Here is a 21,309-nt window from a genome sequence, read left to right as displayed (position 1 = left end):
CTGGCTGCATCAATAACCTGGTATGGAAACACCAATGCTCTTGAATTGAAAATCCTACAAACCCTCAGCCCATCACAGGTAAAGCCCTCCTCACCATCGAGCACATCTACACGGAGAGTCATCACAGGAAAGCAGCTTCCACCATCAAGGCAATGTTCTCTTCTCGCTGCTGCCATCAGGAAGGTGGTGCAGGAGTCTCGGGACCCACACCACCAGGTTCAGCGACAGCCATTACCCCTCAACCATCAGGCTCTTGAACCAGAGAGGATAACTTCACTTGCCTCATCACTGAACTGTTCCAACAACCAATGGACTCATTTTCAAGGACTTTTCATCTCATGTTCTTGATATCTATTGCATATTAATTACTTTCTTTTTTTTAAATATGCAGTTTGTTGTCTTTTGCACATTAGTTGTTTTCCCACCTGTTGGGTGTGGTCTTTCATTGATTCTATAATGTTTCAAAATTTACTGTCTATGCCCACAAGAAAAGGAATCTAAGGGTTGCATATGGTGACATACGTATCTTGATAATAAATTTACTTTGAACTTTATGTGGAGAGATGCTTACAGAAAAAGATAACCACTCAATATGATATTTTCTGACATCTGCACAGAATCAACCAAAGGATGTCTGTAAAGATCAGAACCGGCCATCAGAGAACAGCCTGTAATTAAAAACAGAAAGTAGGGGACCACACACTACTATATGTGTCACAGGGGAAACATCAAAAACTATTTAAAGAAGAGTACTATGGAAAAAAGATCAAGGTGATCAGGCAAAGGAACTGTGGTTTGTTAAAGGAAATAACATTTGACCAGCTTATCAAAATTCACTTAAGTGACGGCGATGGATGAATGGGAACCAGAGAATGTAACATACTTAAATTTCCAAAAGATTTTAAATAAGATGCAGTAAAGATTACTGGGGAAAATAAAGGCTTGTAGTGTGAGAGGGAATATGGACGTCAGTGCACAGCAAACGGTAACTTCCAGTAAGACAGCAGCACGCTCCATTGCAGCGCCATCTATGGGGTTAGCTAAAGGTGCTACTGTCTTTTTTAAACGTTTTTTTTATGAACACAAGACCCTGCTGAACATTTAAGAATGTAAAGTACTGCAGGTCTGCGCCCCCCACCCCACCCAAAGACAAAGTTGCTCGTTGGCAGTGAACCTGAAGGAGCTGGACTTGGTGTGGGCTGGGATGCTGCCTGCAACAGAGAGGCGCTGGAAGCAGCGTTCAGTCTAACAGCAAATGATTGTCTCAGTAACTTTTCTTGTGATCGCAAGACCCTGTTGGACATTGTTAATGTGGAATGCTGCAAGCCCAATTGATGGATTTATTGGCAGACGGTGAGGGAGATGTGTGGCCTCTATTGTAGCAAGGACTAGGCCTCAAGCCACACAGGTGAGAGGCGCTGGAGTCAGTGTGCTCCATCAGAGCGCCAGGGACGATGTGGCGTGGCGCCAAGCCGAGGTCAGTGCTGACCCCTCCTTCCACCCCAGTGTTCACTCAGCAGTAGGCAAGCCGTATTGAGTTCAATTGCAAACTGCTGCAGCATTCATGGATTCCGGGTATATCTTTTGTGTGACTGTATTTTACTGCTATCTTTTACGTGCTACAAGCCTTGTGTTATGTGTGAGACTTGTGTTTCGCACCTTGGCCCTGAAGTAACACTGTTTCGTTTGGCTGAACGACAATTTAACTGGAAGTGTGTCTTTTTTTGGTTGGCAGGGTGTCCTGTGTAGCAAGCCACAGAGATGAGTGCTGGGCCTCATCTTTTGATGATCTACATGAATGGTTTGGATGGAAATACAAAAGGCAGCATTACTACATTTTCTGAAGTGACAGAACAGCAGAAGACGAAGTTGTGAAGAGATGAGGTTGCTGGAGATAAAAGTTGAGCAAATGGGCAAAAAAAAATCTGGCAAATCAGCCATAATGTAGGAAAAATTACAAAAATTGTCCATTTGGTAGGAAATAAATCAAGCACTTCGCACTAAGGCAACTTAGCCACCCAAAAATTTTTAACAACCATCAGAACTAGGATCTAACTTCTTCCATCAAATGTGTGTTAGCACCAAGCACAAACTCCATTAAATGGTACACCAAAGAATAAACTTCATTCAGTAACAGAATGCATTTTTAAAAAAAACAGCTGAATTAATATTAAGTACATTAATTGGTACCTTTGACCTAACATCACCCAATGCCCTAAAATTAAATGGGAAACTGGAATGGCATCTTATTGACTTGTGACCTATTACTGTACTTTCCAGTAACATTATTGCCCAGTTTCATCTGCTACTTTTCAGAACATGGATTTTTCTGCTACACAGGATACTGCTTGGCGTGAGGGAACAAATACAGTGGATTACAGTTAGTTGGGACAACTCTTAAAGAACAGACTAATTGAGAAAATTATCGGGATTCCCTTTGTTTATTTGGGACACTGTGCTGCTTAACTGGGACAGGAACTGTTGGCAAACAGTTTCTAACTCGCGCAAGTCACTTGCACTCACGTGACCGTTAGATGTTACACCATACTTAGAGGGAACAGTTTTTGAAAATAGCATCAGCTGTGTGAATTGCATAGCAGTGATTTTTGTCACTGATAGTTGGTGAGAAACAGCCATGAGTGAAAATGGATGATTTAATTACATCAACAAGTTAGGGACTATGAATGTAAAAGGTATTGACAATCATCTTGAATGTTACAATGAAATGGAAGATTTGGAGGATGCAATTGTAGATAAAATTGTACGAAGGCAATCTATTATCTGCACTAGGTGTCTGCAATGAACTTGTTCACTGTGTATCCTGCAAAATTTCTTTGTTGATAACTATTAGGAACCAATACAGTTTTATAGTACTGTAGTACTATTGGTAATGTTCCAATTTGTTCTGTATTTCATTTTAATACATTGTATCTCAGTTTGTGTTGTTATACTTTTTTAAAAATCATTTCCATGAAACTTCAGGCTAATTGGGGCAAAATGTACTGGTCCTGATGTGTCTCAATTAACTGAAATTGGCTGCACTTACGAGTGAAATAAAAACTGTCTAGAAACCGATACCAACTTCCACCACCACACCTAGCCCGAGTACAAGCTGCAAGGATGTAGCAGCGGCTCCGAATAACAAAATCAACAGCCGGTATTCCAATTAATCCATCAAAATTCAAAGTCAGCTGGATTCTCTGGCCGAAAACAAGCAGGTGCGATTACAAAAAAATCCTGGAAATACTCAGATCAGGAGGTACCTGATAAGAGAAACAAACCACCATTCTCTCCACACAAGATTGTTTTTGGACACAGTATCTTGGACTTGCTTACTTTAGTAGCTGGATGTCCCAATATAAAATTAAAATCAGATGCAAAACTACAAACCATCTATTCTGACTAAAATATGTAGAAAGAAAATGATTATCCCTGACTGCATCGCTGTTGGAGAAAACCTGCATGTTAACCTAGGAAACAACTCAATTTATGGCAGATACAGGGCAGAGTTGACATTCCAGCTGAGGTGCATTCAAAATCCATCTGTATTTGAATAACATGCAATTGTCATGGTGTCACGTTGCAATAAAGACCCCATTGAGAACAGATAAACCCGTCAAACTGTGACCAAATGCATCTCCACATGATACAAGAGCTGCAATGCTTAAAGAAACCTAAACATTATTTAAACCTCGGGGATGATTTGCTCTTTGTTTTCAAGGTCTGGAAGAAACTGGTGAGATCCCCGTTGATTACACAATCCTGAGTAAATAATGAACCCATTAATTTCGTTTTGTGCTAAGAGGTGTTCATTAAAGGCATTAGGAAAGGAATTCTAGGATTCTGCCCAGTAATAGAAGAACAAAATTAACACTATATATGAAAAGAAAACTGGCAGAGTAAGAACAGCAAATGCTACAAGAACTCAGCAAGTCAAAAATCGAGTCTGTGGAAAGAAAAACAGAGTTGACATTTCAGGTTGAGGACAAAGGATGACGGCACACATCCAAGTCAGAGTTAGCGAAGCTGTCGTGGCATTCTTGGTCATCATTCCTGGAGGTAAATATCACGGTAAGCAGTTCTGGATGAAATGCTGCAGTCCATCAATTAGTCACACAGTCACGGTTAACGTTCCATCAACCCCACTACCTGGGCACTGAGTTAATCTTGCCCAATTGAAGTTACACAGGAGATCGTATTTCAGATCAGCAGACCAGCCAGGCGGCTGGTGACAGTAACAAAGACCGCAGTTAGAGAGCTGAAGCCAGTTCCCTGGATGAACTTGAGCAGAGGTGCAACAGCACAGCACGGGAACAGGTCCTTTGGGCTCAATGTTGTGTCAAACCAGCTAAAAAGTAAATCAAAAACTAGTCCCTCCTACCTACACATTGTCCATATCCCTCCAACTTCCTCATATTAACGTACCTATATAAATGCCTCTTAAAAGTCTAATGGTTTTGCCTCTACCACCACACCAGACAGCATATTCCAGCCATCCATCACTCTTACCCCTCACATCCCTCTTACCCCTCACTCCTTCAATGCATGCCCTCTGGTATTAGACATTTCTACCCTGGGAAACAGATACTCCCTGCCGACTCTAACTCTGCCTCTCAATCTTGTAAACCTCTATCAGATCTCCCCTCAACCTCCAGTGCTCCAGAGAAAACATCCCAAGTTTATCCAGTCTCTCATGATAGCACATGCTCGCTAAACCAGGCCGCATTCTGGTAAACCTCTTCTGTGCCCTTTCCAAAGGCATTCATAGAGGTTTCTACTGTGAAAACAAAGCTAATTTGATGGCATATGCGAGTGATGATAAACCTGATTCTGTTATGGGTCTGTATTATGGACTGAGAGTGGGAAGGGGTCAGGGAGAGCGGAATCGTGGTTGGGGAAAAGGAGAAGGGAGAGGGGAGGGAGCAGGAAGCAATGATCAATAAACCAATTGTCTGGAATCAAACCACCTTGTCTGGTGTCTCAGGGCTGGGTGCGTCTGCACCTGTACCACCCCTCTCCTGTGTCACTCTCCCCTCGCCTTTCCTGACAGCCTTTGCTCCCGCCAGATTTACAAACCCGCTCTCTGCTCCACGTTGGCAAGTGCAGTACTGTTCAAGTCTGAGGCAGCCTGGCCTTTGATAATAAATTTACTTTAACTTTGAATTTTGAAAGGGCTAGACAGGGTGGACGTGGAGAGGATATTCCCTAGAGCAGGGGAAGTCTAGGACAAGAGGGGTCAGTATACAAGTGAAAGAACATCTCTTTAGCGCAGAGATTGGGAGGAATTTCTTTATCCAGAGGGTGGTGAATCTGTGGAATTCATTGACGCAGGTGGTTGTAGTGGCCAAGTTATTGGGTACAGTTAAAGCGAAGGTCAATGGAATTTTGATTAGCAAGGGCAAAAAATGCTACAAAGAGAAAGCAAGAGACTGGGGTTGAGAGGGATAATATATCAGCCATGATAGAATGGTGGATCAGAATGGGTGAAATAGCCTAATTTTGCTCCCATGTCTCAAGGTCTTACAAATCAAGTGAAAGGAGTTTTTAAAAAGCTTGCTGTTTTTCAACAAAAAGTAACTAGCTGAAGTGTACAGATGTGGGTGCAAGAGTTCAGCTCCCCATTTACCTCCAACACCCTTGAAAAGTTCTACAAAATGAAACAGTACTGTCCTAATACATCCTCAACTGCCTCTGCTCCTTTCCTCATGCCCAAACTCAAAATGAGCTGATCATTCTGCAGTCACCCATGGGTGGGGCTGCGTAAAAGTCACAACTACATCAGCCACAAGTTCCTGAGCTGCAAAATCACTTTGCAGAACAGTTATCAGAAATAGAGGACTGGAAATGATTATAAAAGGAAAGGAAGAGAATAATTAAAAATAAGAGTCCTCACAAAATGTAAACTACTCAAGAACAAAAGTAGCAATTTAAATCACTGGTAAATACTTGTAATACTCACTTTGCATTTATACTCCGTAGTTTTAAAACTCAGCAAACAAGAGCTCAATGTCTGGAAACATGTATAACAAGAATTTAAGCAGTTCCATTTATTACAAATAAATTGTTCTCTCTATTTAAAACATTAAAGAAATGATGCTGATCTGCCACCAATTGTGCACCTTCAGCATACTGTCACTAAAAGTCTTTGCTGTTGCCATGTTCAATGTTTGCATTTTTCTTGATTATCTTTCCTCACATGTGGTTTCAGGGGTGTCCCAAATTTCATCATCTACTGCAGGCATTGTAACTAGGCTTGCCTCAGGTAGCTTTGCTGTAGATACCAACTTTGAACTTCCAGGTGATAAAGGGCCTTGATCCATCTCTTCAGCATTAGAGTTCTCAGTAGTATGCATCACATGCTCAGGCGTCTGTGTCTCAAGTCCAGACACTGTGTTACAGTCTACAGTTCCGTTTGGACATGGTATCCCTTCATGTGAAGCTATCGGCAACTCTGGACTCACGCCTGCTTCATTTACTTTTGGTTCAAGACCCCAGAACCTGTTTTGTGCGATGTACCGAATACACTGCAGGACTACGTTTCTTTCATGGCGAATGTCTCTGGCCAGTAACTAACAAAAGAAACAAAAGGATTATTAAAATATGTAGCACTTTCTTTTGTGGTGCCTTATGAGAACTCAAAGCTAACAAAGGATTCAGGAAGCTTTCCAAAGTCTATTATCTCTAGTATTTTCAAGTCCAGTTCGCATTAAGTCCCCTTCAAAATACTTATGGATGACCATGATTACTGTGTCACAAAGGGGAGGAGGAAGGACTATATCAAACATGAAGTAATGCAAGATGCCGAATACAGCCCATTCATTCCCCTCCCAATTACCAAGTGACACAAGTCAAGACAGCAGTTCTGGATTACCACACCAACATCTGGACACACTAACAGGAAAAGCAACCGCACAGACTTTTGATGCAAGTGTTTTAAACTCCCCTCAATTCAAGGTTCAGTTGCCATCTCCAACCAAAACTCTTACCAATGTACTGCTCCTTCCTTAAACAACAACAAATTACACCAACCTCAAAATAAAATTCAATAAATGACAAGGGAACAAAAGATGAAGAAATTTTACCCTGGTCTTTTGCACAGTCTGACCAGCAGTAAGACAGCAATTTGCAAATGAGTGGAAGTGGGAGAAAATGGAATGGAGAATTTGCTAAAAGACAAAATCATAGCTGAGCTATTGAGGTACCTAAACATCCTCCATTCTCCATATTTACTCTTAAACACAAGAGTTTCTGCAGATGCTAGACGCCTTGAGCAGCACACAAGGAAACCTTGAGCAACTCAGGCAGCACCGACGCAGGGAATAAGCAGTTAAATTTTGAGCCAAGATCCTTCATCAGGACTGGAAAGGAAGGGGACAGAAGCCAGAAAAAGGTGGTGGGGATGACAAGCTGGCAGTTGATAGGTGAAACCAGGTGAGGAGGAAGGTGGACGGAGGGACGGACGGACGGACGGGGGAGAGGGACGGACGGACGGACGGGGCAGAGGGAGGGACGGACGGACGGGGCAGAGGGAGGGACGGACGGACGGGGCAGAGGGAGGGACGGACGGACGGGGCAGAGGGAGGGACGGACGGACGGGGCAGAGGGAGGGACGGACGGACGGGGCAGAGGGAGGGACGGACGGACGGGGCAGAGGGAGGGACGGACGGACGGGGCAGAGGGAGGGACGGACGGACGGGGCAGAGGGAGGGACGGACGGACGGGGCAGAGGGAGGGACGGACGGGGCAGAGGGAGGGACGGACGGGGGAGAGGGACGGACGGACGGGGGAGAGGGACGGACGGACGGACGGGGGAGAGGGACGGACGGACGGACGGGGGAGAGGGACGGACGGACGGACGGGGGAGAGGGACGGACGGACGGACGGGGGAGAGGGACGGACGGACGGACGGGGGAGAGGGACGGACGGACGGACGGGGGAGAGGGACGGACGGACGGACGGGGGAGAGGGACGGACGGACGGACGGGGGAGAGGGACGGACGGACGGACGGGGGAGAGGGACGGACGGACGGACGGGGGAGAGGGACGGACGGACGGACGGGGGAGAGGGACGGACGGACGGACGGGGGAGAGGGACGGACGGACGGACGGGGGAGAGGGACGGACGGACGGACGGGGGAGAGGGACGGACGGACGGACGGGGGAGAGGGACGGACGGACGGACGGGGGAGAGGGACGGACGGACGGACGGGGGAGAGGGACGGACGGACGGACGGGGGAGAGGGACGGACGGACGGACGGGGGAGAGGGACGGACGGACGGACGGGGGAGAGGGACGGACGGACGGACGGGGGAGAGGGACGGACGGACGGACGGGGGAGAGGGACGGACGGACGGACGGGGGAGAGGGACGGACGGACGGACGGGGGAGAGGGACGGACGGACGGACGGGGGAGAGGGACGGACGGACGGACGGGGGAGAGGGACGGACGGACGGACGGGGGAGAGGGACGGACGGACGGACGGGGGAGAGGGACGGACGGACGGACGGGGGAGAGGGACGGACGGACGGACGGGGGAGAGGGACGGACGGACGGACGGGGGAGAGGGACGGACGGACGGGGGAGAGGGACGGACGGACGGGGGAGAGGGACGGACGGACGGGGGAGAGGGACGGAATAAGAAGCTGAAAGGGGATGGGCAGAAGAGGTAAAGGGCTGAAGACGGAATCTAACAGAACATAGAAGAGCACAGCACAGAAACAGGCCCTTCGGCCCACAATGTTGTGACGAACCGGCTAAAAGGTAAATTGAGGAAACTATTGCTGTGGACAGTGGAGCATGGAAGAAAGGGAAGGAGGAGGAAAGCCTAACGGAGTTGATGGGCAGGTGAGAAGACAAGTGGTAGGAGGGTAACCTGAATGGGGAATGGAAAAAGGGTGGCAGGGGGCAGGGGGTTGGGGGGAGAGAGAGAGAAATTACCAGAAGTTGGAGAAATCGATGTTCATGCCATCACTACTCAGACGGAATACGAGGTGTTGGTCCTCCATTCCAAGTTTAGCCTCATCATGGCAGAAGAGGAGGCCGTGGACAGTGATGTCGGAATGTGAATGGGAAATCAAATTGAGATGGCCAAGCAATTTGGTAAACACAAACAGAGACTAGTAATAACTACAGCAACCAACTGTAACACAATTATAGCACATCATGGATAGGTACTGTAGAAACAAGAGAAAGCTCTCACCATTTCAAGCAGAGTTGGCCGACGCGATAACTTCTGTGGGCAAGATCGCTTTTCTCGCACACCATGATCCCTTCCTCCACTCTTGCCCTTGGGTTTGAAAGAACTGCACAACTCCGAATCCACAACCCTGCTGCCACGTCCTTTCGTTTCCTTGTCATCCGTACGCCTTGGTACAGATCCCAGTAACACGTTGCTTTCTTCCACAGCTTTGACTCTTTTCTGGAGCGGTATTTCTAACAGGAATATTAGAAACATTGACATTGTTCTGCTCTGATCAAATGATTACTACAACACATCAATAAGAATGCTCAACATAGGAAGACAGTTACAATGTCAGAGAGTCAGATCTACAACATGTACACAGGCCCTTGGTCCAGAGTCTGTGTATCCAGTAACAAATCAAGCATCCAGTTACACTATTCTCATTCTATTCTCTCCCCATTGCCATCAACTCCCTCCACGGTCTCTCCCTAAACTACAGGCAATTTACAACAGCCACTTAACCCATCAACCGACACACCTTTGGGATGTGAAAGAAAAGACCTTAAGACATGTGAGCAGAATTAGGCCATTTGGCCCATCGAATCTGCTCTATCATTCTATGGTGGATTTCAGAATCAGAATTATCATCACCAGCATGTGATGTGAAATTTGTTAACTTAGCAACAGCAGTTCAATGCAATACCCCTCTCAACCCCAGTCTCCTGACGCCTTTACTATTCAAGAACCCATCAACCTCCGCCTTAAATGTACCCAATCACTTGACCACCACAGCCATCTGTGGCAATGAATTCTGCAGAATCACCACCTGCTGGCTGAAGAAATTATTCCTCAGCTCTTTTTCTAAAGGGGTGTCCTTCAATTCTGAGGCTGTGCCCTCTGACCCTAGACTCCCCCAACTATAGCAAACATCTGCTCCGGGTCCACTCTATCCAGGGCTTTCAATAGTTGATAGGTTTCAATGTGATTCCCATTCCCACCCCCACCCCACTGAACTCCAGCCAGAACAGGCTCAGAGTCAAACGCTCCTCATACATTAACCCTTTCATTCCTGAGATCATTCCCATGAACCTCCTCTGACCATCTCCAATGCCAGCACATGCTTTCATAGAGAATGGGCCCAGAACTGCTCACTATACTCCCAAGAGATGTCTGAAACAAAGGTTACAGGGGGAACATGTAAACGTCACACTAGACTGAACCTGGGCGGTTAGAATCTCTATCAGCTGTAGCACTATTGATCGCAACTGCGGCTAACTCATCTTCATTCCTCCGCACACAAGTTCTAAATGTTTCATTCTAATGGGGCAAAGAATAATTACCATTTAAATTGAGAAAATATGAAGTTTTTATATTACTGAAAAGTCATATAAGAATGATTGTGTTGTCGCCCATTCTTTCTTGGTTTTTATGTGGGGTGGGGGATTTTTAGGGGGGGGTCAATGTTCTTGCTGTGTTTTGTGCATGAAGGGGTTTGGGGCCAATATTTTTATTGCCTTTTATGTGTAGGAAAGGGGTCTGGGGGGGGGAATGTTCTTGTTGCATTTTGTAGGGGGGAGGGGTAGATGATCGTGTTCCCATTTATTTGTGTGGGGGTGGGGTAGGGTTGTTGTTTCTCTTTGAACTGACTTCCATGGTTTTCTTTGGCTCGTGGCTATCTGGAAAAGAATAATCTCAAGAGTTGCATACTGCATACATACTTCGATATAAATGGGTCTTTGAACCTTTGAGTACGGCAATGGGCATTAATATTGCAATGATATTCCAAAGACTGAAGTATCCACTGCAGGTCTTAATCGAGGGCACTTTGGCACTGAAGTATCAGATTTCTCTGATACATCATACCCTGCCTAGCAGCACTCAGAGGGGCCTTTGTTTTCCTTGTGTTGATTACAATTATGTACCAGTTTTGAAATCCCAATGATCATCAGACAGAGAGCTTCAGTCACTCTTTGGACAGGACAAGGTGCAATTCTACATAGGCAGACAGAGCTTCAAAACAACTTGACCATGTATAGTTCCAAAAAAAAAAAAAAAAAGGAAATCTCAGAGGAAAGCATACAAGATGAAGAGATACTCAGCTGAATTGCTATTTATATTGGTCAAAGAATTACTGAATTAAAGTAACAGCTTTAGGACACAACACAAGAAACAGGAGCAGGAATTCAATAAGATCATGGCTGATCTGGCCATGGACTCACCTCCACCTACATGCCTTCTCCCCATAACCCCCAATTCCCCTACAATGCAAAAATCTATCCAACCTTGTCTTAAATATGTTTACTGAGGTAGCCTCCACTGCTTCATTGGGTAGAGAATTCCACAGATTCACCACTCTCTGGGAAAAGCAGTTCATCTCTGTCCTAAATCCACTCCCCCAAATCTTGAGGCCACATCCCCTAGTTCCAGTCTCAACTACCAGTGGAAACAACTTTCCTGCCTCTATCTTATCTATCCCTTTCATTATTTTATATGTCTCTATAAGATCTCCTCTCATTCTTTGAATTCCAATGAGTACAGTCCCAGGTGACTCCATCTCTCCTCATAGTCTAACCCTCTCATCTCTGGAATCAACCCAGTGAACCTCCTCTGTATCACCTCCAAAGCCAGTATATCCTCCCTCAAGTAAGGAGACCAGAACTGCACGCGGTACTCCAGATGCAGCCTCACCAGTACCCTGTACAGTTGCAGCACTACCTCACTGCTCTTAAATTCAATCCCTCCAGTAATGAAGGTCAACATCCCATTTGCCTTCTTGATCGTTTGCTGCACCCGCAAACCAACCTTTTGTGATTCATGCACAAGCCATGGAACACTGAGACAACTGTCAGACCAAATGTAGACCAGAGGAGAAAGAACACTATTAATCTAGTTTAACACTAATTATAGAAATAGGAAATTAAAAGGAAACTAAAATTTGAGGAACTGTCAGTTTCACCTAGTTCCAAATCTTCCATTTTAACATAATGCAAAGACAGATCTACAAAGTCCATTAAGGCTGGAATTTTCCTCAATAGGAGATTGAATTGCAATATCCCCGAGTTTACCCTCTGGCTCCTGGTCACTCCCACTGTCCAAGGAGCTGCTGTAATTAGCCATCAGTGCGCTCAGGCCTGACGTTATCTGGCTTGGCACGACGACAATTTCTGCTCGCTCACCATCAGCTTGGCTCTCGTCCTTGTCAGACTCTGTAAGGCAAAACACAAAACTTTACATCTCTTTCGAGTTTCAGTCAAAATCCATCACCGGACAGAGACAGTTCCCTCAGCAGGGAGCGCACAAACTGCTAGAGAACTGCACAATCGATCCAGTCAGCCTGGCGATAAGCCCTTCATCACAAGCCCAAAATGGAGCAGATATTTTTCCCTCGTAGGCACATCCTTTCCGATTGGAAAACATTGTTGATCCTCACTCAGTGGGATATAGCAGGATCTTCAGGAATGCTTCGACTCTCCCCTTGCGTCCTGAAGCATCAACAAGTCAGCTGTCTAAAGGGAAGATGGAACAAATAGTCCGTGAGCCAGGACCCCAAATTTGGGCCACTGGTACCATCTGGGGGGGAATAATTCTTATAGTGAGTTTTGGCAAGGTATACATCCCTAGTGCTAGAAAATATGTGATAGCATTGCAGCGGTGGTAGCTTTCTGGATTCTACAAGGAAGCACATTTGTAGGGAACTGGAATCTGAACTGGGCAATTCAGTAGATATATTTCCAGATGACAAAGGACAATTGTTAATGGTTCCTGAAGGTGTATCATTAAGGGACGTTGTCTTGGAAAATCCAACTCTACAGAGGAACTCAAAATTTGGAGGGCCAAGGCAACCAATTTCTTCAAGATCATAGATCAGACTTCATCACATATCAGATCAGGAGATGACTGTGACTTCCTGGCCATTCCATCCATCTGATGTGAAAGATGGTGCTCATACCTCCATACTGGATCAACTAGAGCGGCTTCTTGTTGGACTGCTCACTGGAAATCCTGACACCAAGACTCAAACACAGAGGGTCACTGTGACATGACACAGAGGTATATACTGTGACATGTGGCCAACATAAACCACCAAAGCACCTTCTACTTCCTTATGCAGTAAACACACTGACAGGTAATTCAGCTCATCCAAACACCGAACAGGCTTGGGCATAGGGTGTCTTACTCCCAACTTGAAGAGAAGGACACTGCTCTGTGTCTCCAAAAGCTAGCAACAGCCTCCAACCAGGAAGTTATATTTCCAGCCTCCATCAAGCCTCATGCCTTCACCAATCTTGCATGGGACAATATCGATAGACTTGAGGAAACTCTCACTGGAAAGGGTACATCACATAGAGTCAATGGCATAGTGGTACAGGCCAATGTCTATGGACCACACCTGCCAAGAGCTGAGCTTCCATGCACTGAGAAACTGAAGCAGCGATCAGTCACCATTGAGGACCAAGAACTGGAAGTATATGTGGCAGGTGCACGTGTGGGCCCAACCAGGGAATACTGTGTCCAGGAAACCAAGCAAGCTGCTCTTCTTGCCTGCAAGAACCTGGTGTGGACACTTGCAAAGCAAACAGATCCAGAGAATCAGACAATCCCAAGATGGACTGGTTTTAATATCAGCACCAGGGACCAAGAACCAATCTCACAAGATATTGTTGCGTATCTGCCAACCATCAATTCACAAGTCACAGAGTTGACCACAGTATTTGAAATCCTGAACCAATCAGAGCTAATTGGGAAGGAACTTCATCTAGAAACAATTGTGGTAGTCATGAATCAAGCACTCTATGCAAAAGCCACTAAAATTGCCTGGAAGCACAAAGAGCACTTCTCTAACATTCTTCTCAGGATGGGGACATTCCATACCATATGTAATGCCTTAGCCATCCTAGGAAGGCGATTTCAGGATGCTGGTCTAAAGGATGTATGCATAGAGGCTGGAATCATCGCAGAGGGGTCCATCAATGGAGTCCTTGATGGTAAACACTACAATCGTGCTGTCAGGGTCCACAAGTACATCTATGAAGCACTGATGAGACTCGCATGGGCAGAGTTCACACCGTGAGTTGAGGACAACGTTCCAGAGAGGAGTGGGATGATCAGATCATTCTTAGACCATGTGAACAACATGGCCAGTGACTTGAACCAACAGAAGCTAAACAACCTGCTGCAAAGTCCACTCTTAGCTGAGCTGATAATCCCGCGGACCAGACTTTCTGGAACACCTCTGTCACAACAATGGAGAGCTATCTGCGTTCTAGATATCATACATTGACATGGTAGAGAACGTAGCACTTCTGCGTGCCCCTCGTGAGGGGGACTGGGAGTTGCACCTCCATGCTATAAGAACCATGATGCCATGGTGCTTTGTCTATAATAAGATGAGTTATGCCAGGTACCTGTCCCCTTACTTTGCTCAGATGATGAACCTCCCAGAGAAGAAACCTTCCGTGTATGAGGCCTTCAAGACAGGCCAATTCTCAGTGCAGTTGTCAAGTAACAACCCCTTTGGGCAGATCCCTGTGGACCAGGCTATTGAAGCCACAGTGAACAAAGACACTCAGACTCCTGGAGGCACATCACGGTTCAGCCTGAATGCTGGAGCTATCAAGCGTTACTACATAACAGCTGAGCACCGCAGTGTATTCCTGGGACAGTTGAGATGGTCCAAGGCAACAAATCAGAGCTTTGTCATGCGGAGCTACAGCGGCCAAGAATCCAGAAAGATGAAGAAGCAGTTTCAGCAGTGGTTAGCCTCATACATGAGTGGGTCAACCCATTTGCAGAGAAGCGGGACCTCATTAGCATCTCTACGGCAAAGTCAGCCCCCAAGGACATTGCCTCTGACCTGATGAAGGCATATGAGATTGGTGAGCAATGCTATGCAACCTTCAAGGATGAGAGACTAGAGGAAGACCCACCAAAGAAATTCCATGACCCAATGAAAACCAACAAGCTGAAAACATTCAGTGATATGTGTAAGAAGAGAGAAGTGAAATCAAATGGGAGGGCGATCATCGTGAAATCAGACAGGTCTTTATTTGGACTTATCATAATGCTGGCACAAGGGTGCAGTTTATGTATGGAGGATATCCTTTCCCATCCCCTTGGACCATTATCCTGGGCCCTGTCCACAGCAGAAGGATAGCTGAGAAAGACAAATAAAGCTACTTTAGCTACAACCTTGCAGAAAAATGTAGCAGTAGAAGAGCAACTCCCAGGAAACTCTGCTACAGTGGTTGATGGAATGAACTTGGTCTAGAAAGTGAAAGGTGGTCAAGTTACTTTAAGAGATGTTGCCATGGCAATTCTGGGTATGGCTCTGAGGGAAGGCAGTCAAGAGTAGCAGAATAGATATTGTGTTCGATACATACAAGGAGAACTCTAACAAGAATAGTGAAAGATCTCTACGGGGTGAAGAGACTGGTCATGAGTTGCAAGGTGTCACAGGCACACAGATGGTGAGGCAGTGGAGGAGCTTCCTGACCAAAGTCAGTAACAAAATTAGTCTCATTAGCTTCATAGTCCATGAATGGAGGAAGGCAGAGTACAGAGCAAAGCTACAGAAGATTCTGTATGCAACTGTGAATGACAAATGTTACAGAATCACATCTCAAGACAGTGAGGAGGTGTCAGCTCTTCAGTGTCAACAAGAAGAAGCAGATGGCTGCCTACTTCTCCATACTCCCCATGCCACAAGAGAGGGAAACCAATTTGTAGTGATCTGCTCAGAAGACACAGATGTCTTTATCATGTCTTTCGCATTTTGTGACAAGATTGAGGCCCCATTGTTCCAGAAGTGTGGCACTAGAACCCGTACAAGGCCTGTAGACATCAGGACGGTTGCTGCCACTGTTGGCATAGAGATTTGCAGGGCTCTCATCGGGTTGCACGCATATACAGGATGTGACACTGTAAGCGCTTTTGCAGGCAAAGGGAAGACAAGTGCCCTAAAACTTCTGACCAGCAACAGGGAAACTGAGGACACATTCTTAGAGTTGGGTCAGGAATGTGACCTCTCCCCAGAACTGATGGACAAGCTGGAGACATTTACATGTCTCCTGTATGCCCCAAAAGCATCAACCACCAAAGTCAATGAGCTCAGGTATCACCTTTTCTGTGCCAAAAAAGGTGAAATCGAAAGTCATCAGCTCCCACCATGCAAGGACTGCTTAACAAAACATGCACAGCGAGCCAACTACCAGATTGGTAGATAGAGAAGATGATTGGAGAAGGACCTACAAGTGCCAAGCCCTGTTGGCAGAGGATGGAAGATGGAGAGAGAAGAGGAAGCTGAACAGTTGGTGGTGCACTGGATGGAAGGCCAGCCAGCAACCAATGCCATCCTGGATCTACTGGCCCGTAACTGCCAAAAAAATGTTCACTCCCAAGATGTGTGTATGTTGCAAATAGCCTCAGGTGTACTGACATGTGTCAACCAGCAGACTGTGAGAACCAGGCATCTACCGCAGAGTGTGTGGAAAGCTCAGATGAAGATGTGGAAGACGTGGAAAATTATTATGATTATTAATAGGTTATGAAAGTATGGAAAACAAAGTATGGAAAGCAGTCTTTGATTAAATATATTCATTTTACAACCAAATGGGGCCTAGGTTATGGCTGTGTGGAATCCCACATTTGAATTATTGTACTATAATTCTATATGCTATGACAAAAGCTTAAGATTGTTTTGATTTGATACAACAATATAGAAAATATCATGACATTGATAAAACTCCAGAAATCTCTCCAAATGAGGTTTTTTTACCTTTTGTGGGGAGGGGTAACATTTTCTGCTGTACTGATGTTAATACAGAATATATACAAAAAGTGATTACTTATTTGAATTTCTGAATAAATTCTCCACAAATGCATGTGATTATATATGTCCTAAGGTTTTTATTGACTTTTCCAAAATAAACAGACAAATATTTTTCTAAAAGTGAAATGATTCACTCTACTGAAATTGGACACTGTACTGCGAATGCCACCAATGACATGGTTTTCAAAGTAGGATTTTATAACAACATTTGATGAAAAGTGCTTGAACTCAGCTGTCATTGTGACAAATTTCAATGTTGAGGGATCACTGATGACAAAATACCACTAAGTTGAATATATATGTTGTACTTTATATTGGCCACTTTTCAGAAATGCTTATTTTAGGGTAGTGTTATAAAATGCATGATAGCACACATAAAGCTACCACTGGGGCAGTGCTATCACATATTTTCTAACTCTAGAGATGTACAGTATACCTTGCCAAAAATCACTATGAGCACTATTCCCCTCAGATGGTACCGACCAACCCTACTGGCTCACGGACTAAAAAGGGAATTCCAGATTTAACTGGCAAAACTCTTGGAGCTGAAACCTGTTGGGTAATTTCACAGTGGGGGCTCTGATAATTAAGTAATACAAAGGAAATAGGTCAATTTGTCGCCATCTACCCAATGAAGTACACAATAAAGGAGCAACACAGCTACAGCCCTTGTGCTCCCGAGTGTTATTACTGGTTAGCAGAGTAGGCACACATTTGGAAAGGTACCAGGTCGAGATAATAAAACACAGAAATTAGCACCCCAGTGACTTCGGAAGAGATGAGAGTCAATAGCTGGACTCTGCACAATTGGATGCAATTGCTTCAACGGACAAATTGAGTGATAAATCCATTCAGAACACATGACTAATTGGTTAATAATGACTTGCAACAACCCTATCTAAATGATAATCTCAGGCAGTAGCCGAAAAAAAAATTACTAAAGCTAACTTAACCTGACTGCTGAGAAATCAACAGATGGAAGAAAACGTGTGGGCCCACCTTCATATCCTACACATGCCTCCTACCTGACTTTTTCATACCAGCAGCCATTAGCAAAAGGCACTATAAACTTTAAAAGGAGTAAAGACAGACCGTTGGAATTGCATTACACGTACATCAAATTCGTGTGTTATGTGTAAGTCCGTGCTTGGTTCAAACGCTGTCGCATTTCGATATACGTTATATACATGTCCATAGTTAAAATGACAATAAACCGGACTCGACTTGAATGGCAATACCGAGGAACGGACCAATCCTGCAGTCTTCATTTGAAGCGTTAAACCACACAGCATCCAGAACACACATCAAAGTTGCTGGTGATCGCAGCAGGCCAGGCAGCATCTCTAGGAAGAGGTACAGTCGACGTTTTGGGCCGAGACCCTCCGTCAGGACCCAGAACAGTAACTTGCCCATTTCGTTGGAGTGTTATTTTAAACAGTATACTTGATGAATGAATGGATAAACATTTAATATTGGTGTAGGTATCATTTTAAAATTCCTTACAGGAATGCCCAAGTATAACAGCTTGCATTTTAAGCTAAATAAAATTACAGGCACATCCAATTTAACTGCCAAGCCCCATTCTGGTCATGAGAGAGAGTTTAACTAATCTTCCACTATTCATGTTTTCAGGACATTCAATAATACTCCAGTTTTGTTCGAAAAGTAATTTGCTTATGGGCAGCAAGCACATCAGCCAATTGAAAACCAGCAATGTTCAGCAAGCAGCGAATGGCAAGCCAGTCTGGTGGTCAGGAATGACAGTTCCGCACCTCACACCCACACTCGTGTATTTCAATGCTCTTGCGACCTCCCTCCCATCCTTCATGGTTAGTAATCAACATCCTGCCTCCATCATCCATAGAACACACCACACTACAGTACAGGAACAGGCCCATCGGCCCAATGTGGTGCCAAACCAGCTAAAAAGTAAATCAAAAACCACCAAACACTAACCCCTCCTGCCTACATAATGTCCATATCCCTCCATCTTCCTCACATCATATGCCTACCCACACATCTCTTAAAAGCCTCTAATGTATTTGCCTCTACCATCATACCAGGCAAAGCATTCCAGGGATCAACCACTCTCTGAATAAAAAACGTACCCCTCACATTCCCTTTGAATGTACCCCCCTCACATAAAATGCATTATTAGACATTTAGACATCTCAACCCTGGGAAACAGATACTCCCTGTCCACTCTATCTATGTCTCCCATAATCTTGTAAACCTCAACCAGATCTCCCCTCAGCCTCCAGAGTATATACCCCAAGATTATCCAGCCTCTCATGATAGCACATGCCCTCTAAACCAGACAGCATCCTGGTAAACCTCTTCTGCACCCTCTCCAAAGCCAGATGTGGCCTAACCAGAGTTTTATAAAGTTGCAACCACTTGACTTTTGAATTCAATGCCTCAACAAATAAAAGCATTCCATAAGCCTTCCTAACTAAATTATCAACCTGTGTAGTTACTTTCAAGGAGTTATGAACTTGGATCCCAAGATCTCTCTGCTCAGCAACACTGATAAGGATCTTGCCCTTAACAGTGTACTGTCTCCTTGCATTTGCCCTACCAAGGTGCAGCACATCACACTTATCTGGGTTAAACTCCATCTGCCATTTATCTGCCCATATCAGCAACTGATCTATATCGTGCTGCTTTTATCCCATTCAATATCTACTTCTATTTACTAATCAGCCCTTTACTCATTTACATTGTGCTAACTTTTTCCAAAATAAACACATTTCCCTCCAGTAGGATATGTATGCAGTCTTTGTGGCATTTATGTTCTGTTTCAAATGACGGCAGACTGCTTCTGAACAGTTGCCATCATGACTGCATACACACAAATCCCTTACTGCTTTTTACTCTCCGTCCCACATTGGCAACTCACTCCAGCATCATTGCTAAAATCTGGTGGAACTCGTAATGGTTGAATTGTAGTTGCATCTGGGATTTGAAGCCAAGCCCCTGAAGTGACAACCAGTGTTCCAGAAGTTGATGATTAACCGAAGTACAGTCAGTCAAGAGGTAAAATCAGCCGGGTCTAGAACAGCAATTTAGAAGTAGAGAGAAAAATTTAAAAGATCTCTGCTGAGGTAGTGAGAAGCTCTGCTCTGGGCAATATCTATCCTCCAAACAGTAAGAAAAAATTACAGTGTGAAAATTGTTGCTGCTGGTTTTTGAGGAATTTGCTGTGTAGTGTTTGTATAACATCATTACTGGTTGTTAAGCAGCTTTGGACTTCCTGGTGTTATGAAAGGTTTACATAATGCATTTTGGCCACCCCCCATTCAGAAAGCTCTGCATAATCATGGGTGATACACACCTGCATCATTCTGTACTAGTATACCGAGGGGGTCCACATCTTTTTCATGAGATGTCTTTTGTTCCTTGTTCTTGGGTTCTTTACTGCTTGTTCCATCATTTTGTGTGGAACCAGTCTCTTCCATTGCAATTTGTCCTTCCTGTTCACTAAAGTGTGTTCCATTGAAGTGACTTCCATTTCTGTCTTTAAACATACCACAGGTTTTTTTTTGGCTCCTATTATGAGATCTTTTCCATCCTCCCTTCATTTTGCTGAAAAACAGGAATTACTAAAATTGAGCTTTAATCCTAGTCCGCAAGAGCCAAAATAAAAAGCATTTATCAAGCAAGTACACCAAATTTAAATTCCTATCGTCATGTTATACGCACAGTTGAATGGGGAGAACACAAGTCTACAAGATATAGTTGTAGAATCTCAGTTCTATAAGGACATTCCTTTACCCTGAGGATGTGCCCTCAGATCTTCGACTCTCCATATCCAATCTGATCCGATCTTGCAGTAATCAGTAAGTTTTGAATGAGATCCCTCATCATTCTGAACTCCATCAAGACAGACCTGGAGCCAAACACTCATACATTAGGCCTTTTTAGTTCCAAAATCATTCTTGTAAACTCTTCCGGACTCTCTCCTGGGCTGGTACATCTTTCCTTACATGGATTCCAAAACTATACACAATATTCCAAATGTAGCCTGAACAACACACTATAAAACCTCAGCATCACAACTTTGCTTTTATTTTCTAGTCCTCTTGACATGAATGCCAACATTGCATTTGCCTTCCTTACCACGAATTCAACTTGCAAGTTAACCCCAATGGAATCCAGCACCAGCACTCCCAAGACCCTCTGCACCTCCAATTTCTGAAAATAGTCTACACATAACCTTACACTTCTCTAAGCTGTATTCCATCTGCCAATTCTTTGCACATTCTCCTAACCCATCCAAGTCCTTTGACAGACTCACT

At 44.7% G+C, this 21,309-nt stretch overlaps 1 protein-coding gene across 1 annotated transcript in view; it reads right to left on the bottom strand.

Moving 5' to 3' along the window:
- Positions 1–6,023: 6,023 nt before the first annotated feature.
- Positions 6,024–21,309, bottom strand: part of nufip1 (nuclear FMR1 interacting protein 1) — a 51,428-nt gene continuing 36,142 nt past the window's right edge. Inside the window, exons 7-10 of the mRNA XM_072260818.1 lie at positions 20,346–20,596; positions 12,249–12,389; positions 9,202–9,434; positions 6,024–6,569 (exon numbers count right to left, since the gene is read on the bottom strand). Of these exons, the coding sequence (XP_072116919.1) occupies positions 6,183–6,569; positions 9,202–9,434; positions 12,249–12,389; positions 20,346–20,596 (1,012 nt within the window). The 3' untranslated portion in view covers positions 6,024–6,182. The remainder of the gene's footprint in view (positions 6,570–9,201; positions 9,435–12,248; positions 12,390–20,345; positions 20,597–21,309) is intronic.

The sequence above is a fragment of the Mobula birostris genome, chromosome 6 (genome assembly GCF_030028105.1).
Source record: "Mobula birostris isolate sMobBir1 chromosome 6, sMobBir1.hap1, whole genome shotgun sequence".
Classification (NCBI taxonomy): domain Eukaryota; kingdom Metazoa; phylum Chordata; class Chondrichthyes; order Myliobatiformes; family Myliobatidae; genus Mobula; species Mobula birostris.
This window is presented reverse-complemented; position numbering and strand designations above follow the sequence as displayed.